The 22,127-nt window shown below is 32.4% G+C and overlaps 1 protein-coding gene across 2 annotated transcripts in view; it reads right to left on the bottom strand.

The window, feature by feature from the left end:
• The window catches only part of LOC126738411 (toll-like receptor 8), a 42,947-nt gene that overhangs the window by 11,804 nt on the left and 9,016 nt on the right, over positions 1–22,127 (bottom strand). The window contains exons 2-6 of one of the 2 annotated variants that reach the window (XM_050443738.1): positions 20,918–21,115; positions 5,593–6,007; positions 5,342–5,539; positions 1,072–1,259; positions 813–1,020 (exon numbers count right to left, since the gene is read on the bottom strand). In XM_050443738.1, the coding sequence (XP_050299695.1) occupies positions 813–1,020; positions 1,072–1,259; positions 5,342–5,539; positions 5,593–5,781 (783 nt within the window). In that variant the 5' untranslated portion in view covers positions 5,782–6,007; positions 20,918–21,115. The remainder of the gene's footprint in view (positions 1–812; positions 1,021–1,071; positions 1,260–5,341; positions 5,540–5,592; positions 6,008–20,917; positions 21,116–22,127) is intronic. The other variant, XM_050443737.1, reaches the window with a different exon arrangement.

The following is a 22,127-nucleotide window of genomic DNA, read 5'->3' as shown; positions in this document are numbered from 1 at the left end:
TTTAGAGATTTAAAGCCCGAATACTTAACCCGCTCAATAGAGAATTTAGAATTAAGGACCGTAAAATGCATTGAACATAATAGGGGTCACTTCGAAAATTTTTTGTAAATAGTGTAAATGATATTTGTAAAAAACTGCTTAATTTCTTCTCAGAACTAAAGAACTGCTTTATAAGCAACTTTTCTTGCCTAATGTATGTAAAGAGAATGTTGTTTCTTTAGTTAAATCGTATTGTTTTGTTATTTTTTTGGTTAATACACGTTTGTCATTTGTTTGTAAAGTAAATAAAATATTTCTTATTAAAAGTGTAAAATTCTATTTTATTTACACATTTATTGTTCCCCTTCTAAATCTAAAGCAAGTACTCGTAAATTAAAAGAACCATACCAAATTTTCGAATTTCTTTTTCTTACCGGCAAAAAAAAGGGCACTGTAGTTTTAAAATTTTATGTTTGATATTGAAGATAAATAGGTAAATATGCATTCAAAAGGTATTTTAATTTTGTAAATACTAAAACAGGTCCGTATTAAAGAAAAAAGCTTGAAAACTGCTATTTTTATACCGAAACGTCGAGATAGACATTTAAGTTATACATTGTTGAAAAAGAAAATAAAAATTCTTTTTAAATATAAAATAAAAAATCCAGGTAAAAAACGAAACGTCGCATAAAAATCTAAATACACTTTTTTAATCAGAATAAAATGCCGCAACTTTTTTCTAATTTAACCGCCCTCGTATCTTTTCTAGTATAGGTGATAGCAATACTGTCCCTATGAAAAAGGAGACACCCTATATATTATTTTCTAAATACCTTTTTAATAAATGGTCTAATAGTACCGTCATTTTCCTTATCAATGAGAGCAAGAGAAAACCCATCAATGTAATTTAGTTTTATATTGTCACTGATATAAAGTTCCTCCAAATTAGGAAGACCACCTAAAGCTTCTTTCTCAATCCTCTCTACGTTTGTTAAATGGCACATGTATAGGACTTTAAGAGATGGCAGAAGTGGAAAGCCACTAAAAATAAATAAAATAGAATACCCTACTAATAGCTATATAAATACTTACTTTGCTTTAGTTAAATTAACAAAATTAGTATCATTCAAAAATAACGTGGTTAAGTTATGTGAGTTTTTCAAAGTTGCAGGTACGATATCCATGGGGTTTCCGCTCAAATCTAATACCCTCAGATTTAAAGGTGTATGAAGAATAAGCTCTGGCAGGGTTGAAATTTGTGTGTATGCTAAATAAAGTTCCTAAAATATTTTGAAATATAAAATTGGAGAAATAAGAGTGAAATAATAATAATATGTGTTTTGTAGACTTTTACAAAAACGCACGATATGAATACAAAATATGTTGCTTAATAATTATAGGGATCCTTTAAAAAAGTAGCATAATGTGGAATGTATGTATTTTTTTTGCTGGATCATACTTACTACAGAAATACTCTTTTATGCCAAGAACACACTTATTAACAACGTCAAAAACTCTAATCTGGCTCACGTTGACTGTCGTTTAATTGTTTCCAAGGTAAATAACAAAACTAATTAAAATATCACGAGACGCGATCTCTTTTAAAGACCCATGAAGCAATTTACAAATATTTAGAATTTTGCACATGGTTCTTGTGATGAAGATCAAGAATTTCAGAAGAATACTGACAGTCAAAGCAAGCAAGTATACAAATTCTAGAAAATGAAAAATACAGGGATTTATACTACTATAAATTAAGTAACCTAATTTGGAGCTCTCAAACAAGATTAGCTACTAAAAAACTAGACATTATAAGTGAAAATACTAAACTAAATATAAGTAGAACCCTAAATCAACTTAAACTATAAAATACAAGCAAAACAGAATAAAAACTATGAAAATAATTAACGTATTTATTTATTTATTTTATAACAAAATCATAGAAAAAATTATCTATAAATTTAAACACTATAAACAGCATATTAAAATAAGAATAGTTATATACAAGTAGAATAATTATTATCCTAAATTTAATATAAAATATAACATTCACACACAGTACAGGTACCAGTATCACACAGAACAACATAAATTAAAATATTCTTCATGTCAATAAAAGGTAATTGAACTTAAGATTTGTTTTAATTTATGCCTGAAACTTGGATACTGCAGATGCAAATAACTGGTAGGGAGTTTATTCTATAACTTAACAGCTAGATACTTCGAACGATTCCGACACCTTGTCAAGCGCTGATAGATTGGAACCAGTTTGTTTACACTTTTAGTTCCATAATTGTGTACATCTCATATATTTGTTATCGATTCCTATTCCTTTTTCTCCCATAATCATAACATCTTTAAAAATGTGTTGTGATTCATGTTAACGATATTAAATGTTTTGGATGCCTCTCTTGACTGCACCTTGCCATTTATCTTAATAAGGTAACATATGAACCGCTTGTGGGAAAGTAGCATCTAATAATTTTTAACATTTATCCATCGGTTTGGCGAGCGACTACGTCTTTTGTTTTCTTTAGGCTTTCCCTGCACATAAGTCCCTCCATATGATGTGTCCAAAAAATGTAAGGATTTAAGAGTAAGCGATACTAAACAGTAAACAAAGGTTTTGATGGGCGTATTTCTTGTAGAACCCCAGCATTTATTCTATGTGCGGGCCAGGAAACTCTAAACATTCGTCGCCACGCCCACATCTCAAATGCATCAATCTGACGATAATCTACTTCTTTGAAGCAAATATAAAAAAAGACCAAGACCCAACTACACTGATTTTAGTTTGTTCTGTGATATTCGGCTCCTTTCATATTTTATTTAACTCTGTCATTGTTGACCTAGCAAGCTGAATCTTATTTCGCCATAACATCACCTGGTATTTTATATTAAGGCTCCAAGATAGACAAAACTGTTGACAACTTTACAATGTCTAATAGTTCAAGTTTCAGGGTGATTGTTTTGTTCTCTATCAATTATCATAATTTTGGTTTTATTATATTAATTTAGGTCTAGGCAGTAAAAAGCACTGACACCTTCAAATCTCTTCGGGAGTTTCAGAATTTCTCTCTGTGAGAGAGCTATCAAAGTCGGATCATCAGCAAATCTTAAGTTAAACATTTTTGAGCCTCCAACATTTACTTCACTATTCCAGTCCACTAAGACCTGTATGAAAATAAATTCACTATAGATATTTAAAAGAAGCGATGAAAGAACGCAGCCCTGTTATACACCCTTGCATGTAGCATATTCATCAGACAAGCATTTATCAACTCCAACCCGTGAAATAATATCATTATAAAAGTGTTGAACAAATATATATAGATGGTCTGGGACACTCATTGACAACAGAATAGACTAGAGCTTTGACCATTTTATGTTATCAAAAGCTGTTCTATTCGATTTGATTTCTGAATGTTTCTCTAATATTCAGAATGTGCTCCCTAGTGCCTCTTCGCTTTATAAATCCAGCTTTATAGGGGATATCTGCCATAGAAAATAGTTTTCCAAACGGGATAAAAAAATGTACAGGATTACTTTGCTGGTATGGAATATTATAGATATCACAGTTGCTGGTATCACCTTATTTAGATGAAGCGGAACAAAGACTGATGTTCTCCAATCATCTAGCCATAAGCCATTCCTCCATATTCCTTGGCATAACCGATGTATTATTTATTATCAAGCCTTCCTGTGCTTCGGGTGTTACAGCATCAATTCCAAGAGACTTATTAAATTTTAGCTTACTAACCTCCGCGAGCAGAATATTTGATGCAAATTGGGTTATGTTGTGTTTAAGATTCTTGAGATAAAGTCATTGTCAGCAAACAGATCTATGAAATACAGATGCCAGACCACAATCACGTAATCCAGATCAACAACCAAGTTTCCCCTTACTTCTAACTGTCAATTTGTTGGTATAAGTTTTCTGATCAGAAGTATAATTTTCTGAAACAAGTCTGGTGGTATTAGAGTTGAGTGAGATTGTATTTCTCTACATATTTCTTGGATGTAAATGTTTTTGTCCTTTTAGCACAACCAATAAACTTGAATTGTATTCTTATTATATTTAGTTATTTTATCTGCTACAGATAGAATCGACGCTTTGAATTATCTTCGTTTTTCTATACTATAATATTATTCTATAGTATAAAGACGACGAGGGTGTTGTAAAAATATGATTTCCCATAAGTAATGGGAAATCCATTCTATCAAATCTGCCCCCTGTTGCCTTATATGATTATCCAGTTTTATGTTCCGAATCTTGGAGTTAAAATCGGCCGTCAAAATAATGATTATTATTCGGAATAGCGAGCAAAACATCTTCCAGCCAGATTCCCATATAATGTTCCTACATCCGCTGATGCGGTATATATAGGGGCATAGACCTGTACTAAATGAACTATTGTAACCCTAATCAAACTATTCAATCGACGTGTTATTATTTGATCATTGATCGTATTATACCCCCGTATAGTGTTCGAAATTTTTTCAGCTACCCAAAAACCAACGTTATCCAAATAAAATACAGTTTCCTTTAAAAGACATACAATTTCAATGCATTTCGAGAAGTCGGACCTCAACAATTTCTAACTTTCTTAGCTTCAGAAGACCTCTCAGATTTCATGTTGCAACACGTGTTTTATTATGGCGATTGCTTACATCCACGCTAGTATTAGATTTCGCCCAGGGAGCCTCGTGGGTCATCTCCCTACGTCCGGTCACCAATTTCTCACCGTTTTCCCCGGACGAAGAACAGCGCCGGCTGCCGACCAGAGAATAAAGCTTTCCCAAGGCCTCACTATTGTCTTTCATTATAAGACTTTATGCCGCTGATCGTAATAGTTGATTCATCCGCCTTTAGAAGCGGTTTCTCACCCCCAGGACAAAAGAGTGCCTTTCTTACTACAAAGAAATAAGTTTGTTGCTTATCCCTATTCCTATGCATGCACAAGAAGTTCACCACTATACGTGAGGCATAACTCCATGCTAAAATTGTATATGTAGCAATAGGTACAATATGTGCAAAATGCAAGTAGGATGTTCTTAAAGCAGTACTTCAAGAACAACCAGCAAGGCATCGAAGGGCATATACAAAAATTCGTATCTTTTCAAAGATTAAAAAGAAAACTTAAAAATTGACATAATATCCTATTTTTTACCATGATTGACTGAAATAGGGTAATAATGATTATTTACCAACTATTTTAAGATATTAAAACATACTTTATATTTAGTAGAAATACCAGACAAGATAGTATTCCCTAGAATACTTCAGAATATCATGAGGGTAAACATGTATTTTATTTAGAATTACTGTTTTTTTTGTTAACTATGTTTCTGTTTTACTTACCTTTAGATTAATTAAAGTATCAATAGCAATAACAGTGGAATAATCAATAACTGTAAAGGGATTATAACTAAGGTCTAAGATTTCCAGGTCGGTTGTATGCTCAAAGAGGTCCGTGTTAAGCGTATGCAGTCTATTGTGATCCAATCTTAATTCTTTTAAGCATTTTAGAGGCTCGTAACGTTCTGGCATATAAACACCCTAAAAATATTACCTTAAAATATTAAATCAGATGTTATAAAAGTATTAAGAACCTTTAATGCATTTGGCGACATTAACTCCAAATCATTGTGACTTAAAATCAAAACTTCCAACTTTTGTAAATTTTGAAATACACTATCCTTAATAGTGTAAATATCGTTATTCGCCAAATTAAGATAAACTAAATCGCTCTTAGGGAAAGTAAAGTTGAGCACAATAAAATATTGATTGGTCAATGTCATTCTGTCATAAGCATATGATTGGTTGGTATCCGGGTTTATCCACGATGTCCTGTTTGTAAGTACAGATTTTACGTCGTTGTTACAAGTGACTCTCGTAATGGTTTCGTTGGCGTTTTCATCACTAAGATACACACAGCTGCAAATATCTACACAAAGAGGCAATTGGTTCCCTTTAAGTAACGAAGAGAGTGCAAGTAAAGGAAGTATAGTTAGCACCACTGAAAACCTAAAAGAGTTGATACATTTATTCCTATATTCACGTGGAACATAAGAAACATCAAAACATCATCTGCAATGTTTACATCTAAAATATGTAAACATTGCAGGAACATTTCTGAAAAATCACATTGTGCCTACAATACCTCAAGATTATCTGGAAGTGATTTTGTCTTTAGACTTCCACTCGGATTTTCATGTAAACAATTTGGTCAAGCAAGATAATGCAACAAAAAATGCATCAAGAAAAAATTCTCGGCAAAAGCTTCTAATAAACGTAAGGGTGATTACTTATTTTATTGGGTATTACGCCACTTATAGCAAAAATCAATTTAGAAATTTTTATCATACACGCTCAAAAAATTGAAAAGAAGAAGAAAATAGACTTATTCTCGTATTTAAAAGAAATATGAACTCAAATCTGTAATGATTACCATTCGATATACTTTATTTAATTTAAGTTCAATAAGTGTTAAATACAATAATTTACTTGAGGTATAAAAGATTTTTTATATACCTAGGAGCTGAGGATTAATCTATCAATATCTGAGCTCGTTTCTTCTTTTCTTAGGAAGAAGTAAAAAATACTTTTCATGTGGGTTTTGGGCAGGTAAGAGATTGGTTATGTCCCCAGAAACTCACGATTATTTTTCCTTATGTAAAAAGAGCAGACAACTTTTTACTAGTATCACTGTCAATACTACAAGAAACGAAGTAATCACAGAAACAAACAAAACAAAATATCTTGGAATTATAAGACCAATACTTAAAATGGAGTGATTATATTTATTATCTTTGTGGTAAATTCCGAAACCTAATAAAAAAAATGTACGTTCTTCGAGAAATACTGGGCAACAAATTGTGCTTGCTTGTGCATAAATCTTAAGTGGAGTCTCTCCTTTCTTATGGCATAATAGTATGGGGAGTCTTACAAGTCTACTTTTCAACCGTTAAAAGTTGACTTGTAAACCGTTGTCCTAAATTATGTTCTTAAAGTAATTTATAATAAAAATAGACTTTACTCAACTGAGCTACTATACAACTCTAATATTTGCGATATAAATCATCTTTATATAGAAAATGTATGTTCTTTTGTACAGGGTGGCCAAATAAGAATGCGAGGTACTGTATCTGGGAAACTATTCATCGTAGAAGCTTGCGATAAAAAAATTTATCACTAAAATGGCCAAGAGAATGACCTGAAAAATATTTTCAAGTTTCTAAGATGGCCGCTAGGGGGCGCAACTGCAATCTTGAATCTAGAAAACTGATGTTTCTGTAAATTTTGCTGAATTAACCTAATAAAAAAAATAGCTGATTATTAAAGTAGCGACTAATCCGAACCTTTTTTATTTGAATAGTTTTGCTGTATCTCTAAAAATAAAGTGGTGGGGGTGTTCAAAAGTTGGCTTAAAACACACCCTGTATACTAAAAACGCCTAAGCCGATTTTATCAAACTTGGGCTAGTTGAAAAGAGCTATTATTAAGCTACGAATATTATTATATTTCATGTTTTTTAGTTTTACATCTCGCCGCTAGAGGGCTTTTTTCGGCTTTCTGACACAAATGACTAATTTTCTCAAAAAACTTAAATACGTTGGTATAATTTTTTTTTCATAGAAAAATAGCTAAATGATGTCTAAATAATCTTGCAAAAACCGCAACTCGATATCTTGTTCCTAATCTAAAATATAGGCCAAAGAATATTTTATACCCTTAAATTTTAATTTTTTTTTATACTAATTATTTTGGAATATTTTAAAATTCACTACTTTTGAAAACAAAATTTACCATTTTTGAAAATATTACCTAATATCACTAAAAGATAAGTATTAATAATGCGTATATCAAAAATCAGACCTATTTTATGTTATATATTTACTATGGATATAATACGAAAAAAATAATTATTAGAAAGCAGGCCATGAAATGCAACAAAACAAATGTCTACTCAAATTATAAACATTCCTCAAATTGTCAATAGTAAGTTGTCAAAAGTTTTACGTTACTTGAGCATTTTTTGTTTTTGCAAAATGCGTTTTACGAACGATGAAGCTGTTGATATGCTTGCGGTTTATTTTGAATGTCTTTAAAATGCTGCAGTAGCAAAAAGAGTTTATGCTGCTCGATATCCAAATCGAAGTCCTTGCGATGTTAGATTTTTTCCCCGATTAGTGGCGAACTTACGAGCCAATGGTAGTTTTCGGCCTAGGTTTCAACGGCCAAGAATTAGAAGAAATGTGGACAATATTAACAGCGTACTGGGATATATTGAAGGAAATCCTCATGTTAGCACAAGAGCATTATCCCTTGAATTAGGCATATCAAGAACAACGATTCAAAATATTTTGAAGGATAATAGGTAAATTCTAATAGCCATCGCCATATATGGATTTATTTAAGTTCAGCTTTTTTTTAATATATTTATAGAATGCACCCATATCATGTTAATTTACATCAGGCATTGGAAGAAGCAGACTTTGACCGTAGGTTGGACTATTGCCATTGGATATTAGGCATGATACGCGAGGACAGAGATTTTTTATTTAAAATTCTTTGGACCGATGAAGACACATTTAATAGTGACGGTAGAGTCAACCTGCATAACATGCATTATTGGTCTGCAGAAAATCCGCATTGGTGGCGTGAAGTTCAGCACCAAGGGCGCTGGAGTTTAAATGTGTAGTGTGGTATACTTTGAGGCAACATTATTGGACCATATTTTTTTGAGCAATCTCTAAATGGCAATGTTTTTTTCGACTTTTTGGTTAATCAATTACCGTTGTTGCTGGAAGATGTGCCACTGGAAGTCCAGCAAAATTTGTTTTTGCAGTTGGATGGTTGTCCAGCACATTTTGCTAGGAATGTGCGAGAGCATATTAATAACATTTTTCAACAGCGGTGGATTGGAAGAGGAAGCCTGTTTCCATGGCCTCCGCGATCCCCAGACTTAACCTGTCTTGATTTCTATTTATGGGGGCGGTTAAAGGACATTGTATTTCAGACTCAGCCTACGACTAGAGAAGATATGAAAAACCGCATTCGTAATGCAATACATACCATACCGAGAGCCGAAATTGAAGCTGCAGTTCTATCTACCCATGAAAGGCTTCAGAAATGCATAGAGCGTGATGGTCAGGATTTCGAGCATTTACGGGGGCATTAAAACCCTTTCTTTTTAAAATCGGTCCTTTATAGGGCCACAACTTACATTATAAAAGAAATTCGAAATAAATTATTTTGTAGTTTTTATAAATATTAAGGGATTTCCATATAAAATTTTCTTTGGCTTAAATTTTAGGTTAGGATGAAGATATTAAGATGCGGTTCTCGCAAGCATATTTAGGCGTCATTAAGCTATTTTTTTGTATAAAAAAATGTATACCATTGCGTTTAAGTTTTTTGAGAAAATTAGTCATTTGTGTCAGAAAGCCGAAAAAAGCCCCCTAGCGGCGAGATGTAAAACTAAAAAAACATGAAATATAATAATATTCGTAGCTTAATAATAGCTCTTTTCAACTAGCCCAAGTTTAATAAAATCGGCTCAGGCGTTTTTAGTATACAGGGTGTGTTTTAAGCCAACTTTTGAACACCCCCCACCACTTTATTTTTAGAGATACAGCAAAACTATTCAAATAAAAAAGGTTCGGATTAGTCTCTACTTTAATAATCAGCTATTTTTTTGTTAGATTAATTCAGCAAAATTTACAGAAACATCAGTTTTCTAGATTCAAGATTGCAGTTGCGCCCCCTAGCGGCTATTTTAGAAACTTGAAAATATTTTCTAGGTCATTCTCTTGGCCATTTTAGTAATAAATTTTTTTATCGCAAGCTTCTACGATGAATAGTTTCCCAGATACAGTACCTCGCATTCTTATTTGGCCACCCTGTACATAGTACAGATATTTAAAAAAAAACAAATTACGCTCTTCCAAGGTACCAGGAGTAATATGCATAACAATCTTACTTTGCCACAGAATCATGAGCAAATTAACCTTCCTTTTATAAATTATTTAGGAGCAAAATTTTATAACTTAATCCTCTCTGATATTCAAAATATAATAATATTTTAAAATAATTACTAATAACTAATCATAAAGTCTTCAATCGGAAGGTCAAGAATTATATTCATAAAAATTTTAATAGTTTTAGGCCATTATTAGGATAATTTTATTACTCAAAAAATAATAGGTTATAGTGCAGGTTACCAACTAATTTCTGAATTGCTTCTGTTTTCTACTTTATATTGAATTCTCTATATCTTGTCCTTTTATTATTATTATTATTGTATCAAATGGCTTTAAGAGCGGATTGTAGTAGCGGATGGTAAAGATAGACAAATTTCTAATATATTTATTAATTAATAATATATTTAAATATCTAATCGGAAAATTCTCTTTCTTCTATGTCTTGAGGCTCTAGCTCTTCTACAGTAGTCCTTTTCTTTTTGGCAAGCGCATTAATAGCGAAGAATATACAAGATATAATTAATATGGTTCCAAGGATTGTACCAAAGCTCCAGGCTGCCGGGTGAATTCTTCTTCTTCCTCTGGAAGGGTTTTTAGGATATTTGGATAGTCTGATAATGATCGGATGTGTTTGAAGTCAATTGAGTCTAGTTGGATTATTTCCTCGGATAGCTGCATCTCTATGTTGTTAAATGTTACTGTGTGTATCTGGTAGATAGAAAGAGCTGATTTTCAGGACATTATCTTGATTCCAGAATTGTGATTCTAGTAAACTTGTACCGCATTTAAATAGTATTTCTATTAACCTAGGTATATGGAGGAAGAAAGTTTTATTGTTTTGGCACATTTGTTGTAATTTTACTTTGGTACTAGTAGGTATAACTAGAAGTTGTTGTTGACTAATGCGGGTGAACAATAGGGGTAGCGACGTTAACTTTGAGCAGCTTGCTCTGCTTTTCTTATAAGGTACGACGTGTTGTAATCCCCTTAGGCTTCTAGGACATTTTAATAGATGTATAGATCTTCAATTAATGGACATGCCTCTTCTTGATATTTGTGCAAATAAGTGCCAATTATGAGGTAAGGAAGTTTCGAAATTATAAGAGTTTGGTTTGTAGAGATAGCAGGTAAGTGTAACAGTTACAATATAAGGAAGTGAATAGCAAAAATTATCTTCTTATTTAAAAAACTTTCTTCAAGGCCTGTTAATTGATAGTAATAATTTAATTTCCTAAATAGTAATACTCTTTCCACATCATAAAGGGTAGTTAAATTTAATATTATTTGTTCTAATGGGACAGCTAAAACTACGGTGCTACGTGAGGTATTGAGCTTAGCAAACATTATGGCATCTTCTAAATTATCTAAAAAAAGTGATAAAACTCTAGAAACTTATGATTATTATAGTATATTCAAGTTTTAAATGTATAGAAAGCTAATTGTTTTGTTTATTTGTCTTCTGAAAAGGTCTCATGACTCTTTTTGATCATGACGAATTTTGATTTTTACTTAAATATAGTGCTATTATAATTATTAATTAAATCTTTCGTTAATTATATTTGCATGTTTATTTCTCTTTTACACGTATTTTGACTATATCGTATTTCTTCAATTACAATGTCATATCTTTCTCCATCATCGGAGTCTAATGTACCAAAAAGCTATTTTGACGTTTTACCAAATATATTTACTAAACGTCGTTTTTTACGGGGATGTGGATTTATATTATTGACTTTAGTCTTAATTTCTAATATATATATATTATTAGGCTCCATAAAAATTGCATTATATAAAATCACTTATCTATTAATTTTCGACGAATAAAGTTGTAGTTAATTGATGGTCAAATTTGTGTAGAATTTATTTTGAATTAAATTTTTTAAAAAGTAGATGTTCAATAATAATTCCATCACTGGCGCAGTCGTTCATGTAGGTGTCTCAAAGATTCCTGGTTGTGCAAGCAGTCTAAGAAAACGTTGCTGAAACCAAGAAATCGTCAGTTTTAACTGTTTGTTAAGGCATTGAAACCAACCCAAGGCAAGAAGACTACAGTTGCGAGAAGTAAAATCGTAAGTGAGTTTTCCTTTCCACTCCCATTTAATTTTATGATAATTGTTGTGTGTATATTTTGAATTTATTTTTTTAATTTTTGCAATTTATTATTAAGTATACTTTAAATTTACTAAAAGTGCGATAATTCGTTTACGTTAGTTAAATTTTAATGTCAAATAGTGAAATTGATAATCTTACACAAAACCTTTCAAATATTTCTTTAAGAAACGTAAATTTAACAAATTTAACGTTAGAACCAAATTCATTAAATATGACTACCCTTACAGCAGCAAAAGAGATTGCTCATACTCTTAAAACATTTACAGGCAATAGTGATCATCTAGAATTGTTTATTTCAAGTGTAGACAAATTTTATAATAGATACTATATAGGCACTGTAGATGAATCTCTCAAAGAATTTGTTTTTGCTTCAATATGTTCTAAATTAACTGAAGAAGCAGGCGATTTTTTACTTTGTAGACCGGATCTAACGACCTGGCCCAAAATAAAAGACGCCTTAAGACAAAAATTTGGCGATAGAATAAACCGTCAAGTACTTTCTCAACAGTTAAATTTTTTAACTCGATCTAGAAAAGAGCCCATTTTAGATTTTATAGAAAGATTCAAAATTTTAAAATCTCGCATTTCCTTAAAAATCGCTGCTGATGATTCCCTAACTCAAGGTACAAAAGACGCTTTAATGGAGCAAACTGAATTAATAACTGTTACTGTTTTAATGTCTAACTCTCGCGAGCTTCGAACAATTTTAATGTTACACAATCCCCAAAATATTGATGACGCAAGTTCAATTGTTCTAAACCATTCACTTATCGAACAGCAAATAAATGCTCGTAGTTTCATTCCACGACAAGAAATTTATAATACACCCCAAAATAGAACATCTCCCCTAAGAAATAATCGCCAAAATTTCAGCCTTATGCCTCCACCAATTCAACAATCTTTTGTTCCTCCCCAAAATCAATATTCTTTTCAAAATCCCTTTCCAATGCCAAATAACAACATTCAACCCCCGTTTTCAAATAATACAGGTGCAATATCTAAACAACCATTTCCAAGCCAACCTATAAATATTCAACCCCAACCCGTACGTCAACATTTCCCCACTAACGAACAAGTTTTTGGCAAGCCGAAAAATGTATTTTCTAAAGAAAATTCAAATAAATTAACCAGCCCCCCAACCCCAATGTCTACAACAAGTAGAATGCCGTCTGCAATAAGTAGAAACACAGACGTTCACATGCGCTCAATTCAAAGCCGCAATCCACAAAGGCAATATCCCAGAAATCTAAATTCAACATTCCAAAATCAAAAGCCATACCCATTTACGGACTTAGCATATCTAGCAGATAGCCATATTTAATCCCAACAAGAATATGAAAATTTCCGTGAAGAACAAGAATATCAAGACACTTTCGAAACCCCTGAATACTACGAAGAGAATGAATATTTTGAAAATTACGAAAATTCCCAAGATTTACAAAATTTTCCCAAAAGCCCTCTAAACGAAAATCCGTCCTAAATCTAAATAGTTTTCAAGTCAACTCCCTGCCCTATATTCAACTTCAAAATCCCCCAGCCAAACTTCTTATTGACACGGGTAGCCACACATCCTTAATCAGACCTTCTTTAGCAGAAGAATATTTTCCACAATTAATATTTCCTTGTAAACACACTTTAGTAACTTGTACCGGCAATACCAACGCCCAAAATAAAGCAAAAGTCCCCCTCTTACATGAATTTAATATTAATAATGAACTTGAATTAATTTTATATAGTTTTCACGACTATTTCGATGGAATAATAGGTATGAGAGATTTACGTAAGCTAGGTCTGAACATTGATATAACAAATAGGCTTTTAAAAAATGATACGACAGAAATACCTATTTATTACAGAGACAACTTTGACTTACAAAAAATAGAAATACCACCCTCATCTATAATAATAAAAAACATATATACTGATATACCTGATGAAACCGAATTATACATTCCTCATTTACACACTGGCCAAAATATTGAAATCCCAGGATCCCTTTTAAAAGTTCAAAATGGCACTGTCCCTTTGGAATTTCGAAATCATAGCAACGAAAGTATCGTCCTAGAATTTTATCCTGATTCACTTAGAAAAGTAGTTCAAGTTTTTAATGCCCAAAATTTCGAGATATTTAATATCGAGCAAATAACATCCAATTTTCACACATATGACAGTCCCGATCAAAGCCATGATTTTTCTCTTATCCGTACAGATCATTTAAATAGCGAAGAAAAAACCGCCCTTAAAAAAGTCATCCTTCAATTTCCAGAAGTTTTACATAGGCGAAACGAAAAATTACCTTGTACAAATACCGTTAAACATGTGATTAAGACCACAGATGATGTCCCAGTCTATACAAAATCATACAGATATCCCTTTGTACACAAAAAAGAAGTACAAAAACAAATTTCGGAAATGTTAGAAAATGGTATTATTCGTTCCTCTTCAAGCCCCTGGTCTAGTCCTGTCTGGGTTGTCCCCAAAAAAAATGACGCCTCCATGAAACAAAAATGGAGAATCGTTATAGACTATCGTAAAATCAACGAAAAAACTATAACAGATCGTTATGTCATCCCCAATATTTCAGATACCCTCGATAAACTTGGACGCAGCCAATATTTTACTACATTGGATCTAGCCTCTAGCTTTTATCAAGTAGCCGTGCACCCAAATTCCATTGAGAAAACCGCATTCAGTGTCGAAAATGGACACTTCGAATTTCTTCGAATGCCCTTTGGCCTTAAAAATGCCTCTGCCACCTTCCAAAGACTCATGGACAATGTTCTTAAAGATCTCCTTGGCAAAATATGTCTTGTATATATGGATGACATTATCGTCTTCTCTACATCCTTGCAAGAACATATTTCTAATCTAAAAGCCGTCTTTCAAAAACTCAAAGAAAACAACCTTAAAATCCAGCTTGATAAATGCGAGTTTCTCTGCAAAACCGTAGAATTTTTAGGACATGTTATTACGCCCGAAGGTGTGAAACCCAATCCGAAAAAAAATGCAGCCATCCAAAAATTTCCATTGCCAAAAACATCTCGCGACATAAAGTCATTTCTAGGCTTAATTGGCTATTATCGGAAATTTATCAAAAATTTTGCACACCTCACAAAACCATTAACAAATTGTTTGAAAAAAAATAAAAAAGTTGAACATACCCCTCAATTCATTCAGTGTTTTGAAACTTGCAAAACTCTGTTAATAAATGACCCTGTTCTTCAACGTCCAGATTTCACCAAACCTTTCGTTCTTACCACGGACGCTTCAAACGTCGCTATCAGTGGAATTTTGTCTCAAGGCCCCATTGGCAACGATTTGCCAATCGCATTTGCTTCACGCACCCTAAGTCCGGCAGAAACAAACTATAGCACCATCGAACGTGAACTTCTTGCTATAGTCTGGGCAACAAAATATTTCCGCCCCTATCTTTATGGGACCCGTTTCAAAATTGTTACAGATCATAAACCATTACAATGGTTATTTTCTGTTAAAGAACCCAATTCTAAACTTATTCGATGGCGATTAAAACTCCAAGAATACGACTATGAAATCGTATATAAAAAAGGAACACAAAATTCTAATGCCGATTGTCTATCCCGCATACAAATTAACCCCATTGAAGACGACCAAATGTCAATTTTACCCAACTTCGACCCAGATGAAATTCCCCAATTACCGCCTGAAGAACTTGATGAAATTCTGAACACTCTTTGTAATGAACCAGAACCAGACAACGAAAAAATAAACATAATTTCTGACATAATAATACGACCAGCACAACCCTCTACCAACCTAGAAACTAAACACTCTAACATAGAACATCCCATTATTGGTGCCCCATACGTTCAAAAAGCATTAAATATCTATAAAAATCAAATTATATTTAGATACTCCAATAATAACAAAATTAAAGTTCAAAAAGAATTTATTTTTGACAAACAAAGAACCATTATATTTTTGAAAAATGATCCATCTGAAAAAGATCTCTGTGACATTATTAAAGAACATTTTATACCCAAAACTACATACTGCCTACATTTCATAAATAAATCTCTTGAGCCACTTATAATCAGAGTTTTTTAAAAATACTTTAAAAATAATTCCTTTAACCCTTACATATCCAATACCCTACTAGAAGACATAATAGACGTAGAAGACCAACAATTAAAGATTAAATATTATCACGAGACCAAAACTTCCCACCGAGGTATTCAAGAAAATATTATATCACTTAAGAAACACTTCTACTGGCCAAATTTAGAAAATTACGTCAAAATGTATGTTTACCTCTGCGAAATTTGCCAAAAAACTAAATACGAAAGACATCCTAACAAAATCGTTTTTAAACCCACCCCTATTGGTCACGAACCTTTCGATCACATCTATATAGATATCTATAAAACACATAATACGTCCTTTCTAACCGTAATTGACAGCTTTTCTAAATTAGGACAAGCATACCCTCTTTTAACACCCACAGGAATCGAAGTAGCTAACAAACTTATTACCTATTTTAATCATTATGGCCTTCCCCGAAAAATTACTACAGATAATGGCACATCCTTTAAAAACGAAATAATTCAAAACCTCTGTTTTTTACATAAAATTGAAATTCATTATTGTACCCCTCACAACCCCAACTCAAATAGTCCAATTGAACGTCTTCACTCCACTTTAAATGAAATTATTCTTACCCTTAAGCACCAAAAGCCAAAAGAAAATATAATAATTCTAATGAATTATGCTATTCTTTCCTATAATAACTCTACACATAGTGCATCCCAATATACCCCTTTTCAAATTGTCAGAGGCAAATTAGACTATAAAAACCCTCTAGAGCTCTCAAACGAACAAAATCTTTCCCAATACATGCAAGAGCATGCAGAGAATATTAAAATAATTAATCATGAACTTTATGAAAAATTAACAGACCAACGACAATCTTCTTTAGATAAAGTAAATAAAGACCGAAATGTAGTAGACATCGACCCTAACAAACCACTTTTTGCGAAAACGTTTCCACAGAAATCAAAAGTTAAAGAATCAGATAAATATAAAAAAGTAACCAAACCTGTTACACAAAAAACTAACGCCATAGCCACCCAAAATAGACGAATACATAAAAACTTATTAAAACCACAACGTAACCTTGTTTCAGATGAGACAAATCATCCCATTCCTGCTCCTCCTACCCATAGCTACGAACTTAGAAGTAAAAAGAATTAGAAATCGCATATTACCAATGGCCATAGGAAAAACCTATATATCAGCTACGAAATATACATCCACTTTTCACATAAACCTCACAGAAATCGAAATTTCCCTATATAACATAAAAAACATACTAACTCAGGCAAACAAAACTGTTTTCAGTACAAATCAAAAGGAAAGCTTCTCAATTCTTACATCCTATAAATTTAATCAAACCTATGAATATTTTCAGACAATTTTAAGAAATACCAAGATTTTTCACAAACCTAATCGATCAAAAAGAGGATTACTTAACGTAGTAGGTAACGCTGAAAAATGGCTCTTCGGTACCCTTGACTCAGACGATGAAACCCGCTATAATAACTATTTCGATATGCTAACAAAAAATCAAGAAATTCTAAATAACAACTTTAATAAAGAACAATCAATTCTATCCTCTATCACACAAGAATTTACTAAAAATTTAGAAAAAATAAATACCAATCAAGCAATTATATTGGAAAAACTAAATTTACTTGAGAAAAATCAGTTAGATTTATCTAATGCCCTATATATGTCTTTAATATTAGACAATATAATGTTGCAATTAAACACTTTAAATTCCGTAATAAATAACACCGAAAACGCAATCTCATTCGCTCATGTAAATAAAATACACAACTCTATACTCAATCCTAACCAACTTTTAAATTTAATAGAAAATATAAAAACAATATATGGTCCAAACCGAATACCTGAATTTAAAGACTTAGTAAACTTTTATAACTATTTATCTGTTCAAGTAATTATCAAAAATAGCTCAATTTTATTTTCAATACACACCCCAATTTTCTTTCCCAACCACTATATACTTTACAAACTCTACCCAATACCCATTGGAAACAAAACCATTCTCCCTTCCAATCCTTATATTCTACTCACAAACGATAACTACTGGACCACAGAAGAAGAATGCCCGCAGCTAGAAGACGTTTTCATCTGCAAGCAAACCACCCTCTCAAAAGACGAATATTGCCTCTTCCAACTGCTAACAACGTCAACCAATATATGCCCGTTAACCAATGTTAATTACCAAAAAAGTACCATTCAACGCCTAAATGGTAACGAAATTTTGGTCATTCCTGTGCAGATGACAATCGCCCGAGACAAATGTCAACAAGGACTCTACAAGATCTCTGAACCAAGTATTGTTACCCTATCTATGTGCCCCGTTGAGATAGATAACAAAACATACGAAGGCGAAAGAAAAACGGAATTCCAATATGTTTTAGAATTGCCAAAGTTTTCGTATGTCCAAAGCAGCAACAACAATTCCAAATTAACCCTCGAGGAAATAAACTTGGATGAACTGAAGACAGCGCAGAAAATATTGTCGACAATCCAGTTACACCCTCTAGAGGCGCCCGAAAAATCCACGTACCCGTGGATCGCTCCAATCTCATCCATTGCCGCCCTCATATGCGGAATCCTGCTGTATATTGGATGGAAGAAATGGAAAAAGCCTGTTTCATCCCACAGAAGCCACCACTACGAGAACGACCCCTTCGACGGCCCTTCACAAGAGAGTCGAAAAAACGAGCAGCCATTGCAACCCTTATTTTCCGAACTTAAGGAGGGAGGAGTTATGTGATGCAACCAGGCCAAGAACCTCAGCTGACCCCATACATAATTATTATTATTACAAATATTCCTGAATCAACAAAATAAGCATTTTAATATTATTAGGCTCCATAAAAATTGCATTATATAAAATCACTTATCTATTAATTTTCGACGAATAAAGTTGTAGTTAATTGATTGTCAAATTTGTGTAGAATTTATTTTGAATTAAATTTTTTAAAAAGTAGATGTTCAATAATAATTCCATCACTCAGGTGAACTGAGAAATTTGGGAGGCATTTAAATACTGCTTAGATTATATCGAAAAAGGAAAATTTGAGTTTTTTTTAGATAATAAGACTACTCTGGACTCTATTAAAAATATTTCAATATAAAAATTATTAAAAAGTATCACAGACCTCTTGTCAATAACATTTCTGTGCCTTTAGTCTAGATGACTACTAGCGACTAATTTGGTTAATATAAGTAGTCATAAAATTCCTTTCTTTGATATTCACGCGATAGCAAAAATGAACTTAATGAAAAATTGGTAATTACTCTTTTTAGAAAGCAGTTAAAGCACTACAGCCTTAGCCTATTCATAGCTTTTCCCCTCAATTAGTATATTTTGTTGTTTGTCAACTGCTATAAGAGAGGTCTAATTAGAATAATTTCGCGTTTAAGAACTTCTCATTTGTTATATCCCAAACACAAACATAGAATAGGCCTTTCTTTGACGAAAAATTATATATGTGGAGAAATTGGCAACCTACAGCATTATTTATTAAATTATACCTAATAAATTCTAAAAATAATCTTTATATGCTCTTTGATTTGATTGAAGAATTAAATTGACGACCATTTAATCTAAAATCTATTTTAATAACAGATAATCTAACGTGTATACAATTTTATATAATTGTATTGTGTTTTTTAACAGAGAGATATAGTGAAGGAAAAAAAATAGACAGATAAAAAATAGAAATAAAAATAAATTAAAAATCAGACAAAGAAAAAAAACTATATGATGATGTATAATGTAGTATGATGTTTATGAAAGGATATCTACAGTGATCACCTAAAGTTCCGCATAAATTCGATAAAAATTAGAGACATAATTTTTTGAGAAAACGCTCGGACCCGTCGATTTTTATTTTAAGTTGCGCATTATTTCATATAAATTTTTGTATACAGGGTGGAACAAAAAAAATAAGACGTCATCGGTCATTTTTTTAAATAGAATGCTATATTTTTTATTGGATTTATGAAATATAGGCGAAATTCTAAGCAAGTTTCGTATAATACACCTTATCTCAAAACTCAACTGTTTCCCAAATATTTACATTTAAATAACAAGAAAGCAAATAAGTACGTGTATTTACAAATTAAGGCAAAATCGAGGATAAAAATAATGTTATAAACACTGCCAATTGTTTCTATTTCCATGGTTGCACTTGTAAAGAATCTCCATTTTTGAATGTCACTGTCGGTTCGAAAATCGATAGTTTTTATCAGAATAAACTATTGCTAATTTAACGGAAACCCAACGAATTAAAATTTTGATAATGTTAGGGTACGGGGATTGAGTGCGCACGCAAAAAGAAGTAAGTGAACTGTTTAATGCCAAATACCCAAACCATCCTATTTCTCAGTCAACAGTTAGTAGAATAGAGCACAAATTCATAACTTCAGATCATGTTAGGCATTTGCTAAGATCATCTTAAAAGCAAATGAATACCACCCTTATAAAATTAGACTAATACACGAATTAAATGAGGACGATCCTGGTCGAAGAAACCAATTTTGCGAGCAAATGATGAAAATTTGCAATAATAACCGTCAGTTTGTGTTAAGAGTTTTGTTATAGGATGAAGCAACTTTTTGTTTAAACGGTGTCGTAAATCGGCAAAATTGTCGGTACTGGTCAGTGTCAAATCGACACTGGGCAACTGAGGCTCATACACAGTACCCTAAATCTATTAATGTTTGGGCTGGTATCGTGGAAAATAAAGTAATAGGGCCATACTTTTTCGAAGAAAACTTAATAGGATAATGCTATTTGAATTTTCTTCCAGATTTTCTTATCCCTGCTTTAGCTGGCCTATACCCAGACGAACAAGACCAGACAGTGTTCCCAGGAAGATGGATAGGACGAAGAGGGCCAATAGAGTGGCCGGCCAGGTCACCAGACCTAAATCCCTGCGACTATCTTCTTTGGGGGTACCTGAAAAGTAAAGTTTATATTGAAAAGCCAAACAACGTATAAGATTTGAAAAATAGAATTAGATATGAAATTAGATTCATATCACCCGAAATAATTGATAGTGTTTTACATGAGTTACAAACCTTTTTGCCAAGGAGGAAATGGGGATCAGTTTGAAAACTTGGTATATTAATAAGAGTTTTCACAGTTTATAATTTTATCCTCCATTTTATCTTAATTTGTAAATAGACGTACTTACTTGCTTTCTTGTTGGTTAAATGTAGATATTTCTGAAATAGTTGAGTTTTGAGTTATATTATACGAAACTTGCTTGGAATTTCGCCTATATTTCATAAATGCAATAAAAAATATAGCATTCCACTTAAAAAAATGAACGATGACGTCATATCTTTTTTTTTGTTCCACCCTGTATACAAAAATTTATGTGAAATAATGCGCAACTTAAAATAAAAATCAACGGGTCCGAGCGTTTTCTCAAAAAATCATGTCTCTAATTTTTATCGAATTTATGCGGAACATTAGGCGGTCACTATACAGGGTGTCCCAGCGAAAACGAAACAGGTATTTTTGGTATGAAAAAAAAAATTTTTTACAAAAATCTCGATCACGTCGATTTTATTTTCGAGGGGGACAACTTTTCCTTACTAAGCCACCCTCATACCAGTAATGAGGGTGGTAGGATCACCCCTAAAATCTTAAATAGAAAGAGGGGTCGTGTGATACCTTATTTTAAAGGTCTTTTAATTCTGAATATAACTGCCAAATTTGAAATGGCTAAAATTTTTTATCCGGATATGACAGCTTGTCAAAATTGTAGAAACAGCGAAAATGAAAAAGGTATTTTGAACTCTGTTTTGGATAATATTTTTAAAAGAATAAGGAAGTCCTAATTTCAAAGGGGTCACTTATTAATTAAGAGGCCACCCTAATACCTGGAACCCTTTACGAGGGGTTGAAAGCACCCCTTAAATCTTAAATAGAAAAAGGGGTCGTGTCATTCCTTATTTTGAAG

This window comes from Anthonomus grandis, chromosome 7, assembly GCF_022605725.1.
Source record: "Anthonomus grandis grandis chromosome 7, icAntGran1.3, whole genome shotgun sequence".
NCBI classification, from domain to species: Eukaryota; Metazoa; Arthropoda; class Insecta; order Coleoptera; family Curculionidae; genus Anthonomus; species Anthonomus grandis.
Note: the sequence above shows the minus strand (reverse complement) of the source record. Positions and strands in the feature narration are given on the sequence as shown.